The 27370-nt window shown below is 42.4% G+C and overlaps 1 protein-coding gene across 1 annotated transcript in view; it reads right to left on the reverse strand.

Annotated features, from left to right (window-relative positions):
* Positions 1-1529: 1529 nt before the first annotated feature.
* Positions 1530-27370, reverse strand: part of traf4a (tnf receptor-associated factor 4a) — a 32181-nt gene continuing 6340 nt past the window's right edge. Inside the window, exons 2-7 of the mRNA XM_080429597.1 lie at positions 11405-11456; positions 8017-8121; positions 7303-7464; positions 6265-6426; positions 5371-5526; positions 1530-4718 (exon numbers count right to left, since the gene is read on the reverse strand). Of these exons, the coding sequence (XP_080285723.1) occupies positions 4086-4718; positions 5371-5526; positions 6265-6426; positions 7303-7464; positions 8017-8121; positions 11405-11456 (1270 nt within the window). The 3' untranslated portion in view covers positions 1530-4085. The remainder of the gene's footprint in view (positions 4719-5370; positions 5527-6264; positions 6427-7302; positions 7465-8016; positions 8122-11404; positions 11457-27370) is intronic.

Consider the following 27370-nt stretch of genomic DNA (forward strand, 5'->3'; position numbering starts at 1 on the left):
GAAGAAAATATGCACTTGAATATGTTAAACCCACCCCCCCTCCGCCCCAAGAGCCCCTCAGCGCCAACCCTTGAAAAAAATATTGCTTCCAGCGCCCCCCGAACTAGCATAGCTACTGTAAAAGTGAAAATATGATGAGGGTCTCTTGAACATTTGGGGGGAAAAAAATCTAATATACAAGCTCACAATGCGTTGTGTTGCAACTTGTGACCTTGTAGATTGGCTATTTTCGGTGAAGATATTCAGTGTAGAGACAGAAAACAGGAGGGTCCCTATTATAGAGCCCTGGGGGACTCCGGTCAACAAAGTATAGGGTTTAAGTGGTTAATCTGGCAAGGGTGTCATTATAAACCACACACATGCGTCTTAATTCACGTCTCAATTTCACCCCACCCTCCCATATTTTCCTTCCTGCTTTCAATGTGTGTTCTGATTATTAACCACTTAAACCGTTTTATACTTCGTCATAGGGCGGTGTACAAGCTCACATGAGTCTCATTGTGACACGTTGTGAGCTTGTAGATCTGGTGTTTTTTTGTTTTTTTTTACATAATGCCAGGTTGAAAGTGCTTTTCCATGGTTCCTTTATATTGTTCTATTACTATTTACTTAGTGACACCTGCATTTACCATAGGAGAGTAAATGTAACTCCAACACTGTGCCAACTAGTAAGTTATACGTTGAACAGAGGACTGTCATTCCGGGGGACTTTTCAGTGACTTTGAAGTGAAAAGCCCCACGTTGAACATCGTCCAAGTTGCAAGCTAAAGCAAACTCCTGGCACCACATCAAAGCAGGGCAAGAGTCTGCTTCACTTCCTCTCCCTGCTGTTTTCGTCATCTCTGGAGGTATTAGAGCAAAGACACTACAGGTATACAGGACAGAGGCTCATGTTCTGAGCAGACACATCTCAACCATAGACATGTTTTGTTGTTGAAAATGTGGCATTTTCAAAGCGTCAGAGTTTCCATTGAAATCCATATTTTTGGCAAGTAATGCAGCAGCAGTCATACAACTTGGATGTTGAGTTCGATGATGGAGTAGGCATGGGACGCAAATAAACATACAGAGGAACCTCACTTAGAAACCTTTTCTTTAAAAAAGGGCTGAGATGAGATTTCTTTCAAATCTAATGTAAAATAGTAGCCTCTTTCTTCTGAACTGCATCTGAAACACAGTAACATCTGGTGAAACTCAACAGCTGTAGTAGTCATACATCTATTTACAGTATCTATCTATATCTAGCTATCTAGATACACACATAAAAAACAGATTCCCATATAAAATTCTGAATGATGTTACCATCAAAACATCATAATCAGCTAGATTTAAATGAATGAATGGAAACAAACACGGGGAGACTCAGAGACTGGCAGGCTGCCAGTCTCTGAGTGGCAGCGGATGTCTGATCTAATGTGCAGGTGAGCTAGTAGAAAGTACCAGAAATGGGATACATTACAGTATTAAATGATATTATTACATAATTACAGTAGTTGTACAAAATATTATCACTGTCAAAGCAATTATAATAGATAGTTTTTATTTAAATTTAAGAAATTGACAAGCACTCATCAATCAACATATTAAAACATTTGTGCCATCTGTTCAATCAAGCTCACATGATGGCGCCATAAAATAAATACTTTTAAAAGGAAATAATACGTACAGAATATATGAGATTCAAACCACGCGGACAAATGAATTATTCAAATGTCCAAGAGATGAAAGGGTGTGAAAATTCCCAAAGTCAACCCCGACTCTCCAACAAAAAAAATGTATAAAACATTGACGTATTTTAAAAATACAGAATCTTACAAAAAGTTTAATTTTCTTACTTCTTTAAATCACTGTAAAATATCAGCTGGTATTATAATAAGAACCCAGGAATTTCCATGTATAATAAAAAGACAGAGAGTGTGCTTCTGCTTCTTTTTTTTCTCCTTTTTTTTTTACATTAGTATTCACATACATTATGAATGTACTGTATAATCAGAGACCTCCAGCTCGCTGATGGTTGTGTGATGTAGGATGAGACGGGTGTATTGCACAAGACTGCTTCCCCCACCCCCTCCAACCAGTGCAGACAGCCCAATGCGTGCTGAGCTGAAAATACAATAGTGACTGGTTGACAGGTGCAGTCACTCTAGACCAGTGGTTCCCAAACCTTTTAGCAAGCTCACAACGTGTCGCGATGTGACACGATGCAAGCTTGTAGATCTGCTATTTTTACTACTTCTTAAAAGTACTGTTTCCCTCTAATTAATGAATTTTTTTTTTTATGGAATTCTTTTGAAAAACGTTCGAATGTGTTCTTAACTCATGAAAAATGTTGCATTTTTAGATTTGTTTTTGAAAATCTTTCGGGAAAAAAAAAATGTAGGACACGAAAAATACAGGGGTATTTACTCGCCACCCATAAAAATTGGTCCGCGATCCACACAAGGGTCCCGACCTACTGTTTGGGAAACCATGCTCTAGACACCAAAAAAAGGAAACGTCCACGATCGCAAAATAACTTTTCAGCCCTCTGGCCTTTGTCAGTGTTCATTTGTTTGACTGCGGCTATGCATTACCAAAAGCATTTAAACTTATTTTGTGAGTGTGGATATTCCCTTTTTTTATTTGCATGTTTCACCACTTCACCACTATTCAAAAATGTTAAATAGTAGATCTGCAAGCTCACGACACGTTGTGAGCTTGTAGATTGGCTAATATCTTTTTACATTTCTGAACGTTTTCAGGGTGAAGGTGGTTATGAATCTGCACACGTTATGAATCCAAGTCTTGTGAGTTGAGCGTGCCAATCCTTTGCACTACTCTCTGGACACCCCCATGTCTGCAGAATGACCACAACATTAGCCATGTTTCAATCAGTCCCTTAATAGCATCCATGCGCAGGCTATGTAAAACAATCCACTTCACAGCCAAGAGTTCCTATTAAAACCACTGGGTTTTTAGAGGATATATTGTCAACAATGTTCACATTTTCTGTGTATAAAAACAACTTTGTTCCATTCAACAGTTCCTCCATTGCAAAAATGACAAAACGTCATCAAGGGGAGAGGATTTCAAGAATACAGGTTAGGTTACAGTACAAAAACGTGGTCCGAGTCGTAGCACATGAAGCATGCATGTGTTGATGATAGCTCCCCCAACCCTCATGCCAAGACATGTAAAAAGGCCACATGGCTTTTCCTTCACTCTTAAATGCACATGTATTCCGATAAGTATGACTGTCTTGGTCTGCTCTACCAATCTAAAGACCAACAAAGGTGCTTTTCTATTGGTGGACTCAACAACAGATAGACTGCCTCAAAGGATTATAGATGTGTGTGTTTGGTACATCAATAAGTTCCTTAAGTATTATCAACTGGACCAAACTACAATACACAGACTCACGCACTGTTGTAGCGCTGGAGCAGTAACTATAAGAGACAGATCCATAATTTGTTAGTTTGTGCACACACATCTTGCCAGTAATCTCTTACCAAGGGCTTTATGTGTTTTTAAAGAATGACAGGGAGTATAATAGAAGTACATGTAAACAAAAGGCAGTTGGGTTTGAGCTGAGTCTGCTAGGCTTCATTGTAATTCGATCAAGGTGATCAAATGACACTTCTTTTCCAGATTCCAAATTTGTTTCATTGTAAGTGCAAAGGCTTTTCCAAGCCTTGTCACTCTTCTCATTCCATCACCATCTTTCCATTGTCTTTTAGAGTACTGCAGAAACCAAAAATATATATAACTTAAGATAAACTCTCTAGGCACTGTTGATTTCCAAGGCTTTTTGTTGCAGAATGGGGTAAAAGTAAAACAAAACAAAAAAATAAGAAAAAAGGAGCGTGATGGTTCTGCAGACCAAACACATATTTTCCTCCATGGTAGATAAAGGTCCTCCAGTCCAGTCAGCCGACCCTGCCACACAAGACTAGCGCCAATTGTTCTACAGAGGAGAGGGCTGTAAGAAAAGAAAGGATAAGTGTGTATGTAGATGTTTTCGAGGTTAAGTGTCAGTTCCGATCTTAAACCTCTCTGTCTCCTTCATTGTAAAAAAAAAAAAAGTAAAAGGGCTTAATCAGGTTGCCTTAACCCATTATCTTCTGTGGTATCTCTATGGAAGCCTTTAGGAAGATGCAGTTGTCACGGACGTAGTTTCTCTTCTTGACCTCGTCGTGAGAGATGAACTTGGGGTAGCCAAAGCCCAGGGTGCTCTCGTCCAGCGAGTTGCGACTACTGCAGGGCTTCTGGAAGTTCTTCCAGTTTGGGTCGGGGTTGAAGGTCTCAGTGATGTGTTGGGGCTTGGAGAGAGACGGGTCACTCTGGTCCATGATGGAGAAGGTCACCTTGTAGGAGAAGGGCCACTCCAGCAGGTTGTCATACTCTCCGGGCAGCACGCGGATGTAAATGGACAGGTGAGAGCCCTCCCCGCTGCCATTACCATTCAGGAAGGCAGACACCTGGAGCTTGTATCCGTAGCGGTGGGTATAGAAGGGCGGACTGAAGAACTCATGGTTGTTTCGCAGCTTGGCCTCCTGGAGTTTGCGGGAGTAGTCGCTAAGCTTCCAGATGAGCACCCCGTCGTGGCTGACGGATAGCTCCTCCATCTCTCTCCGCAGCTCCAAGATCTCCTGCCGCTGGCGCCCGACCAGGTTACACATCATTGTCAGGTGAGCTTTGGTGGTGTCCTCCAGGTGACGACCAACAGCCAACTTGGGGCACTGCGAGAGAGAAAGAGAGCACGGTGAATGGTCAGAGCCTCTGTGGTATATTAAATGAGTGGGGGACCCTATAGCACTGAATGTCACGGAGCCACGCTTTACAGGTGGCACACACATATCTCTATTACTTGTTGGCACGTGCAAACTAATTTATATTGTAAGTATAGATCAGCTATACCCTCTCCCATCCACTGTTTACTGTGCAGGATATCTGCTGTACATGCTTGGCCACAATGTAAATGCTATACATCGAGCATTTCAGAAGACATGTAATTATGAACACAGAACTGAGGGCACAAAATGTCATGCTGATCTTCTCCCCGCCCAGTGCTGGGCTACGTTTTCCCATTCTGACTCCAGTGTCAAAAACAGACAAAAATGTGCCTTCAGAATTTGGAAGGCATTAAAACACACCCTACAGGGCAGGCACAACACAATTCAAAAGAATCACAGGTTTTTCTTGCTGAGCAGAGATACAAATGAGATCATTTGTAAAGAAGACAAATAACCCAACAGCACACAAATACAACCAATAGAGATACACAGAAAACAAGATAAGTACATCAACAAGAAATCTACCGTGGGCAAAAACGAATAAATAAAAGGAATATGTAATAGACATTCACAGTACATTGAAGTGCAAAAATCTTACCCTGTGTTTGCACCCGGCATCTTTGAAGGGGCACAGCACAAGGGCACTGCCACAGTTGTCCTTCACATGGTTAGCCAGATCCTCTCTGGCAATGTTGGGTGTGCCACACTGGTTTGGACACTGGACAGGAAACCGAGGGCAGTGGTACTGGTGGTTCTGCGGGGGAGACAGACAGGGACAATGTCCATATGTGCAATAATGAGTGAATGCATGGGCGATTTAATTGCCAATCAGTTCATTACTAAAATGCTATTTAATGTTTGGAACATAAGCTTGCGTTAAACTTTTAGTCTCATAAAAACAAGCCATATGGGACTGAGATATAATCTCTGGCCCGTGAATAACTGTTCTGCCAATGGACAGGATGTGTGTAAAGTTATTCTCCCAGGGGAGAACCTTGCCAGCAAAAATACATACAGTAGCAACATACACATATAGTATGCATGCATGGTTGCCACAAGCTACTGACACCTTCGATACCAGCATTTCTACTGCCATGGACCCTGTACCAACCTGACATTCCTCTATCACCATGTGAGATTACATATAGGTACAGTAAAATCCTGTGTTAATTTAACTCTTACAAATGTAACAAAATGGACCTTACGGGTCCATGTTGTTACATTTGTACACTCTCAATAGTTATAAATGGACAAATGAACACTGCAGCTTTTATTGTGTATAAAGACAAAGGTGGGAGAAGCACTTTGGACACAAGCACCATATGTCTTTCAAATTTCAGAGCCTGGGCACTAAAGTGGATTTCAGAGATGAGAAAATGTGTCCACTTAGGTTGTACAGGATTAGGAAACTGAATTGTCAAGTAAGACATTCTGGCACATATTTAACATTTGGCAGTGTCGGCTAAAAAGTGTCAACTCCTGTATAACTGACCTGGATTGTGTCAAAGACAAACTCCTTGCCGCAGTACTTGCAGGGCTGTGTGCGTTTGGGACACTCGGCCAGGCTATGTTGGGACAGGAGACGCCGCATCATCCTCGCCCCACATTTATTCTCACAATACACACTCTCCTGAGGACAGATGCCCTGATGGTTCTGAGAGAGAGGGAAAGGGTCAAACAATCCATTTGTCGCATTGTGAAATCACTGACTGCTGTTGTGAGGTATCCCTCCAAAATCAAGCAAACATTCATGTTTTCCTTCCTTTCTTAAATATTTAATTATTTAATCTTTTTTGAATGGGTGTGTGTGCATTAATAAATGTCTGTATGCTGCTCCACAAAAACAAATTCTGAATGTGAACTAATTCATTATCATTAACAAAATAACTAGTACAATAAGAGACCTGTGGCTTTATAATTATGTGTATAGAACAATTAAATCTAAAACTGAGAAAGTATTGAAAATATCCACATAAAAGCTGGAGGCGTAAACCCTATACTTAGTTGATAGGGTCCCCAAGGGCTCTATGCTAGTCCTCCTGTTTCTGCTCTTCATTGAATATCTTGGCTGAAAATAGTAGATCTACAAGCTCACAATACATTGCGTTGTGAGCTTGTCGATGAGCTATTTTCGCTGAATGTTAGCCTCAAAATAGAAATGCTAGGGTTCAAGTGGTTAATGAGCTATAGGATACAGAAGACAGGCCACGTAGGCCGGCGTGCATAGGGTAAGGCTGGGACTAATTGAGGTTTTAGTGATATTCTATCTATAGTATCCCCACGAGTAAACCACATACAGTATGAAAGGGACAAGTAAAATCTCCTTTCCTTATGCCAACACACATGATGTTAGTGACACACTGTAGTGGGAGGGACATAACTGGAATGGGTTTCTGAATGCAGTTCACAAAGGAAGTCTTTCATACAGGTGAGGGCATGAAAATAATGTGGCCTTGGACAAGTTGTTTACTTCAAAACCCTCACTGGGATCCAAAAGAGAAAGAAAAACATTGTAGTATTTGGTATTTACCTCATAGGCCTCGCCGGTGAACTCACTGCCACAGAACTCACACTTGACCTTACGCTTGGGGCAGTCATGCTGCAGGTGGTCGGGTAGGTCGCGGCGTGTCAGCTTGATGGAGCAGCGATTGGGGCAGGGGATCACATTGAAGGCGCAGGTGGTAAAGTGACCCTGATGGAGAAAGAGAAAAAAATGTCAAATACCAGTTAAAACAACTTTTAGGCCACGAGATGACACACAACATCTACAACCAAGGTAAAGACTTTAGGGGCCCTACCTTGCCTTCCTCCCCCTTATGCCTAAACGTTTTTGGCATTTTTTACTATTTTGAAAAACATTTTAAAATAGTTCAAATCTACAAGTTCACAACGTGTCGATGTAGATCTAGGTCTATATTAAAGATATACACAACTCCACCACAATAATGGTGTAAGAGAAAGTGATGCAGATGAAAGAGGGAAACCGATGACAACATGGAGGGAGACGCCTCCGGAACAGGAGTTTAAAGAGAACCAAAAAATGATCAAACTGTGTTACCTCGGGGTGTCCCAATAATAGCCGAGTGGTTAGAGCGCATACCACATGGGCTCTAATGCCTGACAGTGAGTCCCCGGTTTGATTCCCAGTCAGCCGGACCATTTACTGCCACTCACCTACTCTCTTCTTCATTATACATCTATCAAATAAAGGCTCAGAAATGCCCTAAAAAAATAACTCTGTTACCTGGAGCTGTTTCATCTGGCCAGTCCACCGGCAGCCCTCCTCACTGTGGATGCAACGGATGGGCAGTGCTAGGATCAGCTGCTCCAGCTCTGGGTCTGGGTAGATCTGGGGAACAACAGAGGGCGGGGGGTTGAGTCTTCCAGTGTGCACAAACAGCTTTTATTTACTAACCACATGAACCTAGCATCCCTATTCTGGGTAATACGTTATAATATGCAAACATTCAGCAAAAATGGGAGAAAATTTGCGTTGCAACGCGTCGTGAGAATCTAGGTCTGCTATTTTCACTATTAACATTTCTAACATGATGATTTCTGTGCTTTATTAATTACAGAGGGAAATGTAATGCACAGAGGACTGATTCTGAATATTTGGCATAGTCAGGGCCGGACTGGGACCGAAATTCAGCCCTGGCATTTTGGTCCGAACCGGCCCACCACCCGCCGGGCCGTTTTGTCAACGGGGGGGGGGGGGGGGGTGGGGTGGGAGTTTCACTGTTTCAGACCAGTCCTGCACATGAACTCTGCAGCCGCACTGAGGCCCCTGCTGGAAAGCATCCCAGCCCAAACATTAACGTAACTAATAATTGGGCCGCGCGACCCGGAAATGACCGTAATAATCCTAAAACGGGAGCGAAAATATTTTTCACTGGCCCAGCGGCCCACCGGGCATTTGCCCGGTACGCCAAATGGCCAGTCCGCCGCTGGGCATAGTTATTATGAGGGAGAATGCAGGTGAAGAAACAAAGAGATAGATGGATAGGTACTGTAGATAAAGAGATGCCCAGGTATCAGATTGTCTCGCTACATTACACTAAGCTGTTGATTTACAGCTCTGTATGCATCTAGGGCTGTCACCATCATGAAATTGTACTTGTGATTTATTTATTGTGCTATTGACATTGACCATAGGAACATAAAAAATTACATTTCCGTTTCCTTTTAAGCATTGTAAACAAATATTGCTCAGGGTAAATATGACAAATAATTGAAATAGCGTACACAAATAAATGACTGACATGACTGGTACCAATAATCAAAGTCAATAGTGTAAATGTTTTATGGCCAAAGTTTGCCATATTTAATTATTGTATACGCAATATTTGTTAAAAATAAATTTGGAAATAGTCCTACAAGCTCATAATGCAAACTTGCAATGTGACACGTTGTGAGCTTGTAGAGCTGCTATTTACCCCCACAAATGTAATGTTAGAAAATGATTAAGATTATCTCAAATAATTGAGATTAGGTGATTATGTAATAACCGACAGGCCCACACTGGCACACAAGGACAAAGGACAAAAAAGTAACTTCTAAAAAAGAAAATCACACCTCATCTGTCTGTGTGCACGTGCTTTCTGCAGAGAGAGTATCTCAATGTTGTGCACCATTTATTTGGGAGCCATAACCATCAAAGTTAATATTCAGAAAAATCTGATGTAAAACACATACGCCATCTCTCTACAGGGGTCCGTTAAACTCAGCGGGTGGCTGTGTCAGATTGAAAGCAAGCATTACGGCACCATTTTAACTGGTTAATGTTAATTATAAATCACATTCATTATGCTGTAATGGCCAGTTATTGCAAAAGTCGGCAGTAAAGCAGAGAAATGTCCTCACAGATATTTATACTAAAACAGAGATGCAGAGCCACAGGGTTGTACTTCAGCTTGCAGGCTGTGAACACTGTGCAGCAAAATACATCGAAACTGAAGCAGATAGTAGTTTGCTGCCATAATCACATGTTCCGAGCTGGCGTTAAATCCTCTCAAATAAACCCAAACAGTCTTTCATTGTTCCAGTCTCTGAATCTGCAGGGGACTACAATAACGACCTTTTAATAACTTTAGACCCAGGCGTATCAGGGGAGTAAGCCCTTCAACGTTTTACTCTATTTGCTTTTGCCATCGTTGGCTGTCATCCCACTACGCTACATCTCTCACACGACAAACAGCAGCACATTCCTGCTGAAATGCCAGTATCACTCTCAGCAAGGCCACGCTCGCGCTGGGAGTGGGAGTGCATTATCTGAGCGAGTTCTTTGCGCGGGAAGTGCATTATCTGAGCAAGCTCACTAACGGGATGCTAAGGACAAGAGTGTAATGAGCGTTACTACAACCCCGAGACAAGACCACCAGCATGGGGTAATTTACAGGCGACTGGGAGCCTGTGAAGGCCTTGGTAAATAACAATGTCTGACAGGTGTGCGCTGAGCTCATCCACCCTGTGGGAAGTCCTGTTTTTCCAGTGCCATTCACTGCTCCCAGCCCAGCGCAGAACAGCACAGCACATCACGACAGAGAGTGTATTATTATTAGCCAGCACTGCTGACCAGGCATGCTGCTAACTGGGGGTTACAAAATCTATACCGTTACAAATCTATACTTTATTAACACAGTTTTCATACAGAGAGGGAGGAATTTCATACAGTACATATTGGGAATGGTTTCAAAATCAGTCAGTGCCAAAGCAGCGCAGCAACAGAGATGATAATTTTCTGTCCATTGCGTCTTTGACAGCTTTCACTGAACTCAAGACAATCTCATACAACGTGTAGAATTAATCCCTTATCCGCATTGCACATTCTTTTTTTCACAGTGGGGAAACCGTGTTAGAGAGTGAAATTCTTTGACTCGCACTCTTATATAGTTGGCTTGTTATCCCCCCCAGAACCACAATCTGATTAACTGCTCTGAAAGAACAGACATGAAGGAAAAAACAGAACTCAAGAGCTCACTTATAGGAATTTGGAATAGTACTTTTCTTTCGTTGGACTGGCAGAGGTTTAGGAAAAGGTTCTGTATCAAAGCAATTTCTACAAATTGTCTCTATTTCTACCCTGCTGACATACAAAAATTGTTTATCAAAGTGTTTAATTTGAATCACAATGTGTTTATCAGAAGCATGTAGGGCTGCAACTATTGATTATTTTCTTAGCTATTATTCTAACAAGTGTTTTTTCTTTGATATTTTGTTAAATGTTTTTCTATATCAGCGAACCGACGCGCAAAAATTCTAATATAATTTTTAGACTGCGTGAAAATAGCAAGCTCACAACCAGAGGAACAATTTTCTCTATTTTCAAAGAATTATGAAAGAAAGAAAAGAAGCAACATTTTCTTCCCTAGAAATAAAACCCTAGAAGCATGTCCTTGGACAATTAACATAATTGTGCCACCATAGAAATAGAACAAATGGCAATGTTGAAAATCCACAAGTTCAAGCTTGTAGATCGGCTATTTTCGCTATTTGTCGTTAAACTACAGTAAGTATATATCATCTCCTATCACCTGCTATATATAGGGCTTAAATGGGTTCATGTTTGTATATATGCAAATGCTAATCATTCTCCACACTACAGTTCAGCTGACAGTGAGTAGCGACTGTACCTTGGCATAGTCCAGAGGCAGCTGGTCTTCTGGACACTTGAAGACACCCTCACTGTAACAAAAGAAAAGAGGAAAGCATTAGTTAGCAACACCACCGACTGCAGCCAGCACGAGCGTTAAACCGTCATTCATTTTTAAATAGGCGCGGGATGCATTCATTTAGAATTCCTTATGACTAATGTCTGATGACTGAATGACGTCCGTGTTAAAGGGAATCGTGGCTGCCTGTAATGAACAGGCCTGCATTGCCGTTGGTTCTTCTTGTACCCATCTGTGTTGTCTAACGCTTTCTAAATCGGAGCACTCTGACTCATCTTATACTGTATGGCGTACTGTACAGACTTACAAGCAGAAACATGCACATACGCGCGCGCACACACACACACACACACACACCACACACACTCAACACGCTGCACAATAAAGCCTGATTACTTTCTCTGAGCCATTGGCGTTTATGTCATTGCACTTTCATCTTCCCTGAGTTCCCTCTCTTTGAGGATCTATTTCCACACACATTTTTTTTTTCATTACTGGAGAAGATCAGATCTGTCTATTTATAATACATTAAAGGGTACTGTGTGCGCTTTCCTGCTTTTTTTCTTTCCTCCACAACTTCCAATGGCGTTTTAATTTCTGCCCATTGTGATGGTAGGGTGAGAGAAGCTGTCAGTCAAACTACTGCTTCCTGCTTCTCTTTTTGAAGAATTAAGTAGGGAAAACCTCATTGTACGCAGTGCTCTCCCTCAGGAAATACGGATGTCTGATTGGCCAGCGTGACGAGTGAGGCTGTGTGTGGCTGAGAAGAATATGATCTGGTTTCACCTCACGCAAACAACCATCACTACAGTATCTCAGAAGGACAGTCACTCACTGGCCTGATTTAAGGTTGTTTAAGAAAAGGACCAGATGAGACGGTAAACCATTAGGGAAGCCCTCTGGAAATGCAGTGCGTCCCCCAGCCAGATGACATCATGAAATATTCACAATGGTAAAAAAAAGGAGGTGAAGCTGGAGTTAGTGGGTGGAGCCAAGCCCTGCCACTGTATGACATCACCACCTTGCCAGACAAAGACACATGGAAGAAAAAAAAGGGCCATTGGTGGCTATTGGCTAATCCCCTGAGATGCCTTAACGAGTCGTTATCAGTGCTGTGATTGTCTGCTGTGCTAGGTCAGAGGTCAGATGAATAAGTAGCAAAAGCTTAAATAACAGCTGGAGAGATACTGTACTGTGTTTTTCTGTGTTTTTCAAGACAGTGCTACAAAGTCACAGGTTATTAGGCTTGAACGAAACTATTGTGCAAAAGAGATAAACAGATTACTTTTAACGAGGAGATGTCAGGACCCCTGGCCATTACCCCAATTACATTTAAACCAATTAATGGATAACAACCAGCCTAGGATAGAGCAACAGTCTCCCTATGCTGGACAAGGGTCGCTTGGAGCTTTAATTCGGTTGGCTGCAGGCTGCAGTGTCATCTGACCGACGACCCCATGTGACAGAACACATGAGCACGTGTGCACTTTGCCCTGACACTGCTGCTGTGAAATCAGGGCTGGTGGGGGGGATGGGGGAGGAGGTTCGTAAGGAGAAGGAGGTTGATGAGGGGGAGTAGGCATTAGGCAATGCTGCAATGGAGGTTAATGCACAATGAGACAGCAGTAATTCTTGTCCATTAGGGTCACTGTGTCAGCAGGGAGCTGGAGACCAATTAACAGGCCACGCTGGACTGTAAAAATAGGGCCAATCGATTAGGAACTAGGAGGGCCCCGCCAGCAGAAGCATCTTCTTCTGTATGTAGTGGTAAATTTGCTCAACCATCATTATGGACTCATCCGTTCGATCATGTTTGATATAAGTCAGGAATGGTTTCACAGCTGTGGCCTGTGTGTCGGTGCAGGGACCATGGCTTGTCCCACAAGCACAGTGAGAGGAAATGGGAAGTGCCAAGACTCCCATTTCTAGATCGGGGAGATGTAAGCTGTGGGTGGGTACAGCAACCCCATCCAGTCCTGGTCGCTTTTATCTGATGCACAGAGAGGCAGACAAGCGAAAAGAGCCTAGTCACACAGTGTCAGGAGAATTCCCTCCCCGGTCAAAAAGAAAGTCCTGCACCAACACATTCATGTTTGACTCACCACTGATTAATACAACTTGACTCTCCTGGACACTTTCTAGCAGAGCTTATTGCCTCTTTATGAAAGTGAATTAAGTACAAAGTGGAGACAATGCCATAAATATCTTCCATTCAATGTCATCCATCTTCCCGGAGTTACCGGCCTCCAATTGATCCGAGTATCTGAGGGTTTCAAAATGAATACAAAGTGATCACATCTTAACTCAAGCCCACCACACTAGAATCACAAACATTACTATCGCACCGTAGAAGCTTACAGTAGGGACATTCACACTGTCTAGCTGCCTCACAAACGGCCTCATTTTTTTATGATCTTGTCCGGTATGTTTATGACACTACTTGGAGAACAGATACTCATTCGGCCCCATTTCTCAGGGACTTTCCAGGGTCAGAAACTGATAAATGTGTGTTCTAATCACATGTCTGTTGACATAACAATAGAACAGCTAAGTGCTATATAAGTGCATGATAGCATACTTAATATAATCACCACATTAAAATTTCATTGCCAGTGCCTTCCCCCATACTGTGAGAACAGAGCAGCCTGCTCTACAGCTGTCCTTGTGTAGTGCCGATCAGCAAGAGATGGTCTGAGGAGGCCCCAAACCTTGGCTAATTATCCAAATCATCTCACATTCACACATGCAGACAAGGGTGACTATCAGACGGTCTAAATTGGAATACAACAAAAGCTGTCGCCTGCAATTTCCTGCAATACACATCCAAGCGCTTGGTGGGTACAGTAGAGAGAGGGAAGACTTCATTGTTCTCTTAAACCCTCTCTGCCTACCCTTTAATTGCCCCCTCCCTCTCTTCCCCCACAAATCTTCGTTCGAGCCCTGGGCACAGATTAAGCAGACATCCATTCACCCTGTGATACTGACGAGAACAGCCGTCACAACACGCTCTGTCACCTCGCATACGACTCCCGACAGGAAGACTACGAGAGAGGGACAAATCTCCCAGGTTTAATCTTGTGGGTGTAGCGTGAAACGGAGTACAGCCGAGCAGCCTTACTAGCTACAACAAGGCCTTTTCAGAGACTTAAATCCTCATTATGCTTCATAGTACTATGCCAGTGTCGTTTGCCACAATCAACTCGTTTCCAACTACAAATGTGATGCAACAGCGAGCAACACTTTGTATGACTAAGTATAAATTAGGTTAAGGCCGGAGGGTAACCTTGAAACCTGCTCCATGCTAACCGGCGCAGAGAGAGAGAGAGAGAGAGAGAGAGAGAGACTCACAAACAAACCCTCTGTGTTTACAATTGTAGCGGGCAGGGTTGTGGAGGCACACTAAACAAACAAAAATCTAAAGCACGAAGGCTTTTGGCACACAGAAAGTCTGTGACACATTAACTCTGTAAACAGACCTCTGCAATCGCAGGCCAGAGGAAGGATTTTCTCATGGAGTGAGATGGTATCGGCAGCCTTGACTGGGTCGCCTGGTACTTTTTTTGCTTATCTCCTCCTAGAGCTTACCATGAGGTTTATGTTGGTCTTCATGCAAGACCCCTTTTCTTTTCAAGCAAAAGAGCCGGATTACCTCTTTAAACACAAGCAAAACCTTAACTGTCGCCGTGTAGGCTTCCATGGCCTTTTGTCGCCTAACTGATCTCAAGTATATGTTTCTACTTCCAGGAAGTTGTGAGGGAGCAGGAATTTTGTTTAATCTTAGCTGTAGTTAACCCCCCCCCCCAAATCTGCCAGTACCGGTACATATCCAGGTGGGACTGTGTGCAGTCATTAATTTTTTATTCCAAGGCCAACACTTAGTACAGTAATGAAGGAGTAGTGACACATTATTGTATAGCACATGACCACTACAATAACTACAATTCATGTCTATGATGGCATGTACTGTTACAGTGCATGTGGTCGGCGATGATGAAAATAGCCGGTAATTCCAAGCACAGTGCGGTTAAGGCAAAAGTGCCTGTTAGTTGGATTAAGTGGACTGCCTGCAACCACATTTCACACGGTTCGTACAGGACAGGTTCTCCAACACATGAGGTCTATTTAGTAACTCCCCAGAGTCCTTTATGAAGAGACCTCCCAGACAATCTTGTCTATGATAAAACATTTTAAGATGATTTACTGTGAGCTGCATATAGAGCGAGCTATATCCATCACATGCAAACAAAAGCAAATGGCTTGGCTGGATAACTACCACTTTACGATAGTACAATTGTGACTAAAGACGCTTAGAACAATATCACCCAGCGAGCAGACTGGCATTGACTTCAACTGACTCAATTCAGGTTTATTTCCCATCGGTTCTTATGAAGTCAACGTGAACACAGCTTTCAGAGTGTGTGAATAGAATCTCTGATGGAAAATCTGTTGAGGGGGTGGTGGGTAGTGAGCAGAGCTGTCAGTCCTTCTCATGAATAGCAGAGAAATACCCTAATGTAAGTATCCTGTGCTGACTGAGGCATCCTCTACTCTAAATGAGGTCAGAGTGAAGTGGCAGACAGTGTGGGTGGTGTTTCTACCTGTGTAAGCCGATACACCACAGGGACAGAGCTCCTTTCCCCCTCCGTTGACTTGGCTTTAAGCCGGCATGTAGACGACAGTGTTGCCAGATTTTGCGAGAGAAAGAAGCAACCAGGTCAATGACAACAAGCCCAAAAGAAGCGACTAGGCCACATGAGAGCTTTAAACCTAGTGTGTGTGTGTGTGTGTGTGTGTGTGTGTGTGTGTGTGTGTGTGTGTGTGTGTGTGTGTGTGTGTGTGTGTGTGTGTTTTTTTACTTAATTTAAACATTTTAAATACACAAATCTTGTATGGGGGACCATGACACAAAATATTTTCAGATGGGGGTCCGCAGACAAATACATATTAATTTGTGGGTCCTTGACATGAAAATGTATAAGAACCACTGGTTTAAACAACATTAGGAAACAAGACCAAAAAGCAACTACGCTTTAGAAACAAGCCCAAAAAAACATATTTTCAAGCAACTTTACAGAAAAACAAGCCCAAAGTCGCTTATAATAAGCGGACGTGGCAACACTGGTTGCCCTCTATCGTTTGTCCCAAAGGGGAGGAGCAACTTATACTTTTGATGACATACTGGTGGCACATCAGTGGATCAACTCCTCCCTAACCACAGGAACCCTAGCCTCCCTGTTCTGCCAGGGCATGTCATAATAGGCAAACATTCTGCAAAAATAGCAGATTGGCTATTTTCGGTCAAAGAGACATTTGGTGTAGATGGAGAAAAGGAGAGGGACAAATACAGACCTCTGGGGGATGCTTTAATTAATTGATTGAATGCAGTACTTTATTAGTAAAAAATTTAAACAGCAGGACGGTAACAACACGCTGAAAAGGAGAACACAAAAGGTCCTGAGGGGACTTGTTTCCATTGTGGTCCTAGGCTCAATAAAGCACAGTATGGGGTTTAAGTGGCTATGGCCTGTATGTGTGAGCTGAGCTAGCATGTGCATGGGATATATCCAGAGTGGATGGTGACCATGACAGCGTCTTGAGTGAGATTTAATTCCAATGAGATTAGGATTTTACTGTGCATAGTTATGGTTTACCAAGGATTATGTCGTGCATAAGCCTTCTGACCTTTGCGGTGACATTCTCCTTGGCCAGTCATAATATCAAGGCAACAGAAGTATCCTGTGCTTGGAAACGAGACGTTGGATACCAGACTATAGGAGTTTAACCACATGAACTTTAGCGTCCCTGTTCTGAGAGCTCGTAGATCGGTTATTTTCAGCGAAGACATTTGGTGTAGAGGGAAAAAAGGAGCGGAGGAAGTAAGGGACTCAAGTCAACAAAATAAATAGGGTAAAGTGGTTAAACGCATTGACACGGCGGGGTAAGTGAGCCACTGAGCTTGATGAATCAGACCCGATGTGCATGCCTGTCCAGAATATGCCACCTGTAAAATCCAATCTGACTTCCACTGCTGACATCGTTGGTGACAAAGGGACCAGTGGCAGCCACTTAATGTGACGTGACAACAGCTGACAATCTGAAGGGCAATGTCATTAAGAGGAAGAAACAAACTACATGTGACTAAATGGCACACACACATAAGAATCAGGTGGCTGAATTTAATACTAGTGAAATGGATGTTATAGTACATAGCATGTAGAGGTACTATATAAACTGAGGTATTTTTTTTTTCCTGTGGTACTCTGCCAAAATAGGAGAAAATGATGCAAGTGTAGGAAAGAGACCAATACAAAAGACTGTGTGCACTGTGTGGGTAGATGTCTGGCACCATTTCCCTGGCTTCTTCTCTTGCTCTCCATGTTACAAATTCACTGAGGAAACTGATGGCCATGATACTAAAATAGGGGGGGAAATGTTTTAATGAAAATAGCACATTAGAAGCAGAGCTATCAGCCATCCATGTAAACAAAAGCCAAGTGGCTAGTCTGTTTTCTTTTTTAAATGGATCCAGGTACACAATGAAATCCACTCTGACATTGACCAAAATTACCAAATGGCCCGATCCATTTGCACACTCTCTGAGTTACAAATGGATAAATGAACACTGAGGATTTGACTGCGTAGCGTAGTCCCAGTTTATGAAATTAGAACTATTTCTCGACATTTGTGAGCACATTAGCCTTTGGTGAGCTAATTCAGAGTTCTACGATGTTCAAAAGTTAGCAAAATGTCATTTTTTTCTCTAAATGTCAGTTTTGTTTTGATACAGAAACACTCGCCATACAGTAATAATGGTTGGAAGAGTATATTTTTAAATGTATTCACCACCGTTACCAAAGATTTATTTTATTTCAGCTCCATGTGCTACACACAGAGCATCTTATTTTGTGAGCAGAACCAAGGGAGACAAGCAAGCAAACCAAACTGTCACCAGGATCATCACAATGCCAGAGGTACAGCTAAGATGCAAGCATTCCGTACTGCCATGTTAGCAAACAGCATGCGACTCCACAAAGGAAGCAGGCATTTGCCAGAACAGAACCAAGCCACAAAAACAGGGAAGAGGAGAGGATGGCTGGATGGATGGATGAATCGATACATGGAGGGAGGGAGAGATGCAGCCATCTGCACACTGAGCTCCAGCCTCTGGGATGCCATAATCCATCCTACAGTGTGTAAGGCAGGGAGATGGCGCTTACACGCTTTAAAAATCCCTTGCTCTATCTCTTTCTAGAAATATGATTGCACGATGACATCCTGGAGTCTTTATCGGAAGGAGGGAGGAGGGCTGCTAAACCAGCGCTAGCCTTCTTACCAAACCAACACTCATGGACGGTTTTCGTTATGGTGAGTTTGTCCTTTTGCAATGTTCAAACCAAAGAAAACACTGTCAAGCATAACATGCTTAGTCTGCTAGCAAGCAATTATTTTTGTGTCTGAATTTCTTCCCAATACAATACCGGCTAAATAGACAGGTCTACGTGATTCACCGAGTTTAAATAATTCCCAATGTTTTGGGAAGGATCCGTTAAAAGGTGTGTATTAAAAAGGTAAGAATTACCTTTGTACATACACTTCCACAGGCTGAAACTCAAATAAATGAGCAAATGTAATGCATTTTCTCTGCCTGTTTTCATCCTCAGATTACAGTATAAACACTGCATGGACGAGGCGCAGGAAAATCAATTCAATTTCATTAACTCCCTGCTGATCTGGTCACAGACTGGGGGCTGAGAGAGAAGTCCCATCAATTCTAGCAGGAGCTGAGCGCTGCATCCTAACCCACTCAGCAGAAATGTCACACAGGCAGCAGCAGAGAGAGACCACCATAAACATTGTATGCACACATGCGTTACTTACAGGCACTTCAGAGAATACAAAGTGAAACCCCACCCAGAATTGAGGTTTTGCTGGGGGCTTGAAAAGAGATGGTTATGTTTGATCTGGTTATGGGGCAGTTGCACAGGGGTGGGGGCTGGCAAGGCCACTCATAAAATCCAATGAAACTCCCATGGTTTAACATTTCACACATGTGAGAAGGACCTACGAGTCTCTGAAGAAGTGCTAACAGCTACTAGCAAGGTACTGGAAGTGTGAAACCGACCACTCACCACTTTACTACCCAGCATCACACTGTATACATAGGTTTGAAAGCACGGTAAGTAGGCAATTGGCACTCGAAAGAACGTGGTCTTGAGAAACTGAATTCAAATGAGATATTTCCAAGACATTTCAGCCATTTTTAATTACAGATTGTTGATCTAATTTTAGCTTGGCTTCAGAGGGCAGATGTCTGCTAAAAGGACGATGTGCAGTGATGACGCCTGGCTTTGAAGGGCTGTGGTACTGCCACACTAATCCCGTGGAATGCAGTGGACAGGGGGCCTTTGAGAGTGCCAAGGCGTTGACTGGTCCATTAAAAAGGAGCACCCATCTTTGCCCGCCAGCCGGCTGTACACACATGACGTGTGAGACATGACACTGGAGGCCGCCATGTCACTTTCCTTCAAACTGTGCTAAAGAGGATCAGTGATTGGATGGAAGAGAGGCACAGTGTGAAACCGCAACAGGGTGGAAGCGGTGGAAGTGTGTATCAGTACATAAAGCCGCTATTAAACCACTGTATATGATAGACTTCATATAAATAGAACGCTGTATAGATAATCAATGTCTTGCGATTTCAGTCACGCCTTGTCACTGGCATTTGTCATAAAACATGACATTGAATTAAGCCTACAGGTTTGACTTGAAAACTACTGAGCATCTTATGTCATTCTCATCATTCTTCTTGATAAAAATATCATCATATGCTGTCATAAGATATTGTGTCAAAACCTGATCAATGAGGATATTTTAAACTCTCTCATCACTAGCTCCTGACTAATCTGAGGTATTCTTCATGGCCAGGATGTCTGGCAGATGGGGGGGGGGGGCAAAGCAGGTTAATGCTAAGCTAGAGATGAGACACATTTTAACAGAGCTACTCCATCGGCAGATACAGGGTTTCGTTCTTAGAGCACTCTCTTTGATCAGTTAAGATACTGAGAGGAATCGATGCCTATAATATACATACGTATGCGAGCAAGCTCCACAGTGACATGCAGAGGACATGGGGAAATAAAGACAGAAATAGACAGAGAAATAGAGCCTGCTCTAACATTAGACCAGGACTTTATACATTATTTTACTGCATGATGATTACCTCAAGCATGGCATCTGAAGTGAGTGATCTGTTTCTGCCAGAGGCAAGGAGAGAACTGAAGGTGCTCTTTGAAAAAAGGATCTACTTCAAACTCTGCTATAAGAGGAAACACATCAGTCAGAAAACAATCTAAGCGTAAAGCTTTGCACTGTGGTTCTTTAGGAGGATCAGAAACATTTACTGGAAAGGGTGACATATTGCCTGAAAGGAAAGATGAGTCCCTCGGACCCATCCTGATTTATTCTACTCACTCAATTTCAGTGGCCTCGTATCCTCATCGAGGAGTGACTGTCATTCCTTGGGCACACCAGTGGAGCAACAATAAGGCAATGTGTGTGTGTGTGTGTGTGTGTGTGTGTGTGTGTGTGTGTGTGTGTGTGTGTGTGTGTGTGTGTGTGTGGGGGGAGATGAATACAATATGTAGTGCCCTCTCTCCATAGTGTGGATGATATGACTAGTTAGGCTATTTTCTTGGAACTGATTGAAATCTAAGGAAATAATGGCAAAGGTAACAACACTATGGGAGGTCCACATTATCAGCAGTAATCCGAGGATTCTGTGAAGGCAGATTATTTCACCACCTACACACTGCCTCGTAGGGATGGGTATTGGCAACAATCTCACGATACGATACGTATCACGATACTTGGGTCACGATACGATTATATTGCGATACGCATCACGATACTTGGGTCGTATCACGATATTGCGATATATTGCGATATATTGCGATATATTGTGATATATTGCGATATATTGCGATATATACATAAATCACAACTACATATTGTTTATATATACACTACATATTGAGTAGCTGCAGATCTGTGATAGGTTCTTTGAATGTTTTTCATAAAGCCTGTATCTGAAAAAGCAAAAAAAAAAAAAAAAAAAAAAAAAGTTTTTTTTTTTTTTTTTTTTATCGCGATATCGATACTGGAGTATCGATACAGTATCGCGAAATAAAATATCGCGATATATCGTGATATCGATAATATTGCCCATCCCTACTGCCTCGCTCTACTCTGGTTAACGGCAGCAGGTTGGCTGTTCAGATAATCCCTCCAACCGATGATGTCTTATGGGAAACAGATTTTAATTAGCCTGCATCTGCTACCAGTACAAACACAAAAGTAACAATTGCAAATGTGTGACATACAATGAATGGTTTATTATATTGTTATGGATTTTTTTACATTGAATTGTGCGTAACACAGTTGTAAACATCAGAACATTAATTAAGTGCTTTAATACAATTGGATTTATATGAATAATCCATTTTAAGATATCTGTCCCACTTACTCCAGCCATCATAAATGTTAAATGCTTTCACTGTGTTAAGGTGGAGTCTTTTATGATAGGCTGTATTTGCTTTAGCAACGAACACTCTCTCTGGTTCCACTTTTATAGTCCACTACTACATTAATGCCCTAACTGGGCGAAATAGGAATCAATCAAAACTGATGGTAATGCTGAAAAGATAAGCTCTATATATGATCCATATATTCCTTGACCCTTAAATCATAAACTTAAAATCTCAACAGCATGCTCTGGTCCACATGCACTAAAATCCTGAGTGTTCATTTTAATCAGAAGAATCCTTTTGTGCACTCTCAAGAGTTACATTTACACTCAGGATCTTACAGTTTGTGACTCCTGAGTTGAGTAGGTGTTGAGATATAAATTGTCAGGCTCTGTAATGTGTGGGAGACTGACTGTAGGCCTTATTCCACAGGAACACCATTGAGTGAGGCCCTCTGCTCTGTGGCACATCCATTAATTAACAGGTACCACCACAAGACAGTTGCCTTCGTCACAACAGACTGACGAAGATTAAAAATATAGTATATATATATAGTTATTTGTTTATGCTATTCGAGTATGACTCAACTATGACTCAGCATGTTGACTTTGATATACCTTGAGAGTGATTGGATGATAAGCCATAACGACTGTGTTGTGCGTCTGTCTGAACTTTGCCAGAGAACATGCGAGGGCGTGGTAAAATGAGGAGGTGGAAAGAGAATTATGATTTGATTCCCTGCAGAGTCTCCCATGTCAAAAACGTGTGACCTGCCTCCGCATGAATCACCAGTTAGCGCAGTGCAGTGCAGGGCACACACAGTGAGGATCCTTGTGCCGTGAGTCACAGCAGGCTTCATCTCAAGTAGAAAACTATGCAAACTTTTCCCTCAAAACCCCCCCACTAAATGCTGCTTACTAAAAGGTGTTCAAACAGGTAATTTCCTCTTGACACCTGTGAGACATCTACAAGAAAAACAGCATTATATACTGTAGAGGAAATGCTCCATTCTACTTATTTGTCAGTGAGCTGATTCAGGTCAATGAGGTGTGCGCATCACGGCAGTGACAATTTTAGGCCCTGTGCTTTTGTGTCCATGGTAACTGTGAGGGAAGGTGAGCTTCTTTGTGTGAAAGAGAGAGAACAGTTATCAGACGCTAAGGAGAAGCTGCAGAGGCACACACAAACAACCAACCCTAACTGCTCATATTACCAGCAGCTTATCTGCAGGCATGCTTTGGATCCTGTTTTCCAATCTGAAGCATATTGTATAGATATGGCAGATAAACAATCAATCATTGACATAGAATCCTTAGCTTTCTCGCCCAGTCTTTTCCTTAAGGCATGCTAAATCATGCTAGCTCTCATCTGTAGCATGCTTAGCTGTCCACTTCTTTTTGGGGATGCAATTTCTTTGTTTAGCAAGGAAGGGTGGTGACGTCAAACTGCCTCCTTTGTCTCAATATGCCTCAGCTGCATTGCTCCTCTAGCATGTACTCTACAACCCCTGCTGTTGAGAGCAACAGCGAGGTGAATGACAGGACATATCAATTAGTAAAATAGTAGAGTTAGGTGCAAAGAGATGACTTAATCAAATATGTATATGCCACCCGTCTCTTATAATAGTCATCATTTGAAATGACCCTGCTATATGTTTCCTGCCAGCTAAATCATATTCACTCTCTCTGGTACACACAGTGCTAAGATGACCTACTCAAATGAATGCTTATAATTTATTCACATTTGCAATGATTTGGTATAACAGACAGATGTTATAAACTGTCATCGCCTGTCATTAGCGATCGTATGTACCATATCATTCCAATTTCTGTTTGTTGACTTTGTTCAGCATGCAGTTGCTGCATGACCTGTAAATCAGATGACAGTCACAGTTTAAATGGTACACTCTCTCTCTTCACATCCAAGTAAGCATGTCACCCGCTGGTCAATGTGCCATCACAATCAACCACTCGCAAGACACTGCTGGGGGAATGGGTTTGGGGATGAATGAGTAGACCCAGCCTGCAACACAAACGACCCCTCGTCCTCATTCCGAACAAGCCGATTGAGTGATGCATCTGGACATGCAAGTGATGAAGTGACTTCCTCTCCGTCGCTCTTTCATGCCATCAATAGATTGTCTGTGCACAGAGAGGAAGGGCAGGGGTGGGGGGCTTTGGGCATTGTGCTATGTTGACATATCTGAAAATGAGCTGTGAGAGAGATTCCAAGACGCCACACAGGGGGCCTGTAGTGGACTTAGAGTCATTGAGCTGTGTGGTTAAGAGGTCCACCACAGTAAACAGACCAGAGCTGATGAGAGGACGGTATAGGATTCTAAGGCTTGGCAGGAAGGAAGCCATCACCATTCACCACAGCACTTTTTTTTCACTGGCTAGACCCAGGAAGGGACGGAAGAGCTGTGGGGGTGAATGGGCATTGACCGTAACATTGATAGGGCTCACTCTGAATAAATGAGATAATTCAGAGTCTATACGCTTAAAGTGAAGAGCTTAACTGCTCTGCTGACACCTGTTCTGCTCTACAGAGGAGCCTTTCACTGAGACAGGTGCCTGTGCATCAATTCACCCCCATGGCCACGCTGCCTCACTCCCTCACTACCAGCTGCTCTCCTTTCAGACTCCACACAGAGATTCCACACATGCCTGGGTGTCAGCTCAGCAACCAGAGCCAGTGGTCACCCGACTATAGTCTGGTGCTAATGACCACTGCGATCCCCCGCTAACAATCTCAGAAAGTCACAAAGTCAGAAGCTTCAGTTTGTGGGACATGGGCGATAAGGCAAAGATACTGCTGTGTCAGAGCATTACTCTTTTGAAATACACGAATGTCACACATAGAAAAAAGCAGTGGGACACTTTTACACAAAACAATTACAGTGTTGACACAGATTTATAGGAGCTAATTTAAGATTGAAAGAGCCCATTAAACCAGCTTAAATTCTGTTCGCAATGAAGTTAACAAACTCTGCTTTAATTTATTTGTTTTTTTTATTTGTGTCCATAAACTTGTACTTGAAAATATAAAGTACACGTGGACTTTATAGATGTGGATCTATCTGATGGTAGCTTTTGTTTTGAAATGATATGCAAAATGTTGACATGAATCATAAAAATGCATTCTGCTGGGGTAATATCTGTGGGAACTTAAACACGTGTGTGTGTGTGTGTGTGTGTGTGTGTGTGTGTGTGTGTGTGTGTGTGTGTGTGTGTGTGTGTGTGTGTGTGTGTGTACAGTATGTGTGCATGTATGCACTACTTTATGCATGTGTAGGTGCATAGAGCCGTCTTTATATCCAGTGCAGTGACCTGTGCACAACACAAACAGATTGGGGGAAGTCAATTAGCACAACAGGGAGCAGAGCGCAGATGTAGCCACACTGAGCACTATGGTTCTGAAAGGTTGAGCTGTGCTAAACACGTGCCATAAAATGTTCCATGTCTGCTGCTCAACCTTGAAAATGTCACATGGGCCGCCATTTATTCACCCACAAAAAGCCTTCATTACAAACTTCTCTGAAACAAAGTGATTAAAACATACGATTGCACAGTCTTACAGTGTGGTGGATCTGCGAGAATGACTCTTAATAAGCTGTTTGGAAACACGCCTCTGGTTTGCTCTGCATTGGACGCCTGTGGATGATGCAGCAGTGTGAGTGCAGAGCTTATGTGTTATGATAAACACATCTTTATCTTAAGTTGTTTCACATAGCGTGCATACCTGTGTACATGTAAGCACTGGCCATGCTTTGAGATACGGGCCAATTGGCTGAGTTCCAGCAATTGGGTTTGGCTTTAGCAGCCTGGTCCCAGCATGCTCGCGTTGTGAAGGGCAAGGTGATCCACTGCATAGCTGGAATGTTTTGCCTCGTTGTTTGGCCCACAGGGTTGGCAGATCTGTTTCAATAGGAGGTCCTATAGTCACGGGCAAGTTCAGACAAGTTCACAACCAGCTATTGGACTGCTTCATGAATGTTCTTTTGTTGATAAACTGATTAAAGTCTCTTCTTTGTAGCACACAGACTGTGGTCAAAAGCTGACATCGAGAGAACTGGGCGCTATCATGGGAGTGCTCTGTTTGGAGAGGATTTCAATGGAAAAGAATCCAAAGCATTTTAAGTGCCTTGTTTGTAAAGTCCATCCCAAGACAAGTGCATTTAGTCACATAAGCTAGCTTATAACAACAATGAGCTATGGGAAACATTAAAACAAACAGCTTTCACAATCTGCAAACTTAAACATCTTAGTAGTGTACAGTAACTGTCAGTACAGTACAAAGCTCTGCAGCTGGGTGAAACGATGAACAGATTATGTCAAACATGTCATCATCACAGCTGGACCTCTAAAGCCCCTCAGCATCTTCCCAGGAGACCCTCCGCTATTGCCTCATCCTGCAAAGATCTGACTCACATTTATCTTATGGGTTGAACGCGCTCTGGGGTCAAATCTCAGCAAAACAAGGGCTTGTACCGTATTCCCAAAAGGATGAAAAGTGTGATGTGATGTTGAGCAACCGGTTGATCTCACCAGTGACACCAGCACTTGTAGTACAGGGCCATGTGAGTCAGAGCCTGACCGATGACAGATTTTTGGATCCGATGTCATGCTTTTGTAGAGTCCTAGACCACTAATTGGCGACGATTGGACTGGTATTTTGTCAAAAAGCGCTAAATCAATTCTAATCAGTGTGTGAAACTTTTGAGTACATTTAACATATACACAAACAAATTAAAAGAAAATAAACAAATAACATTTTGATAGATAAGATGTTTAAAAAATCGAAGTATATTAAAATGTAATGAAAAGAACATTTAACTATAATTATACAATAAACAAGCAAATAAGTAAATACAAAATACACAAACTGAACTGATCGACAAGCACACAAGCATGTGAGCTTGTAAAACTGCAATCTTTTAAATATTTTTGAAAACGTCTGCCTAATTTCAGCTGCATAATTGCCAAAACTGATGTGGTCAAACAAGTCAAATAATGACCCATATGTTGGACAAACTGATATACTGTATCAGACAGGCTCTAATGTGAGTCACAAAGACAGTAAAGCAAGGGCGGAGAGGAGCAAGGTTTCTGTCAAAGGAGAGGGCTGCATTTCTAAAATATGTATTTCAAGCTCTAAGCTGCACATAGATCAAATGCAATGAAGTAAAACAACTGTGTTAAGTTTTAGAGCTCATTAAAAACTCATGCAAAGACTCCGTTTGAAAGTCGATGTCATTGCGATGCAAGGTCCTATCCATTCAACAACACTGACATTCAGCAACCTGTAGTAGTATACTATAACACACACTTCTCCAGAAACAACTCCCAGCAGCATTTCTTAACTTTAGAAAACAGCATGCAGTAGGCTTTGATCTAGCTAGAGG

The sequence above is a fragment of the Gymnoscopelus braueri genome (genome assembly GCF_963280865.1).
Source record: "Gymnoscopelus braueri genome assembly, chromosome: 5".
In the NCBI taxonomy this organism is placed as follows: domain Eukaryota; kingdom Metazoa; phylum Chordata; class Actinopteri; order Myctophiformes; family Myctophidae; genus Gymnoscopelus; species Gymnoscopelus braueri.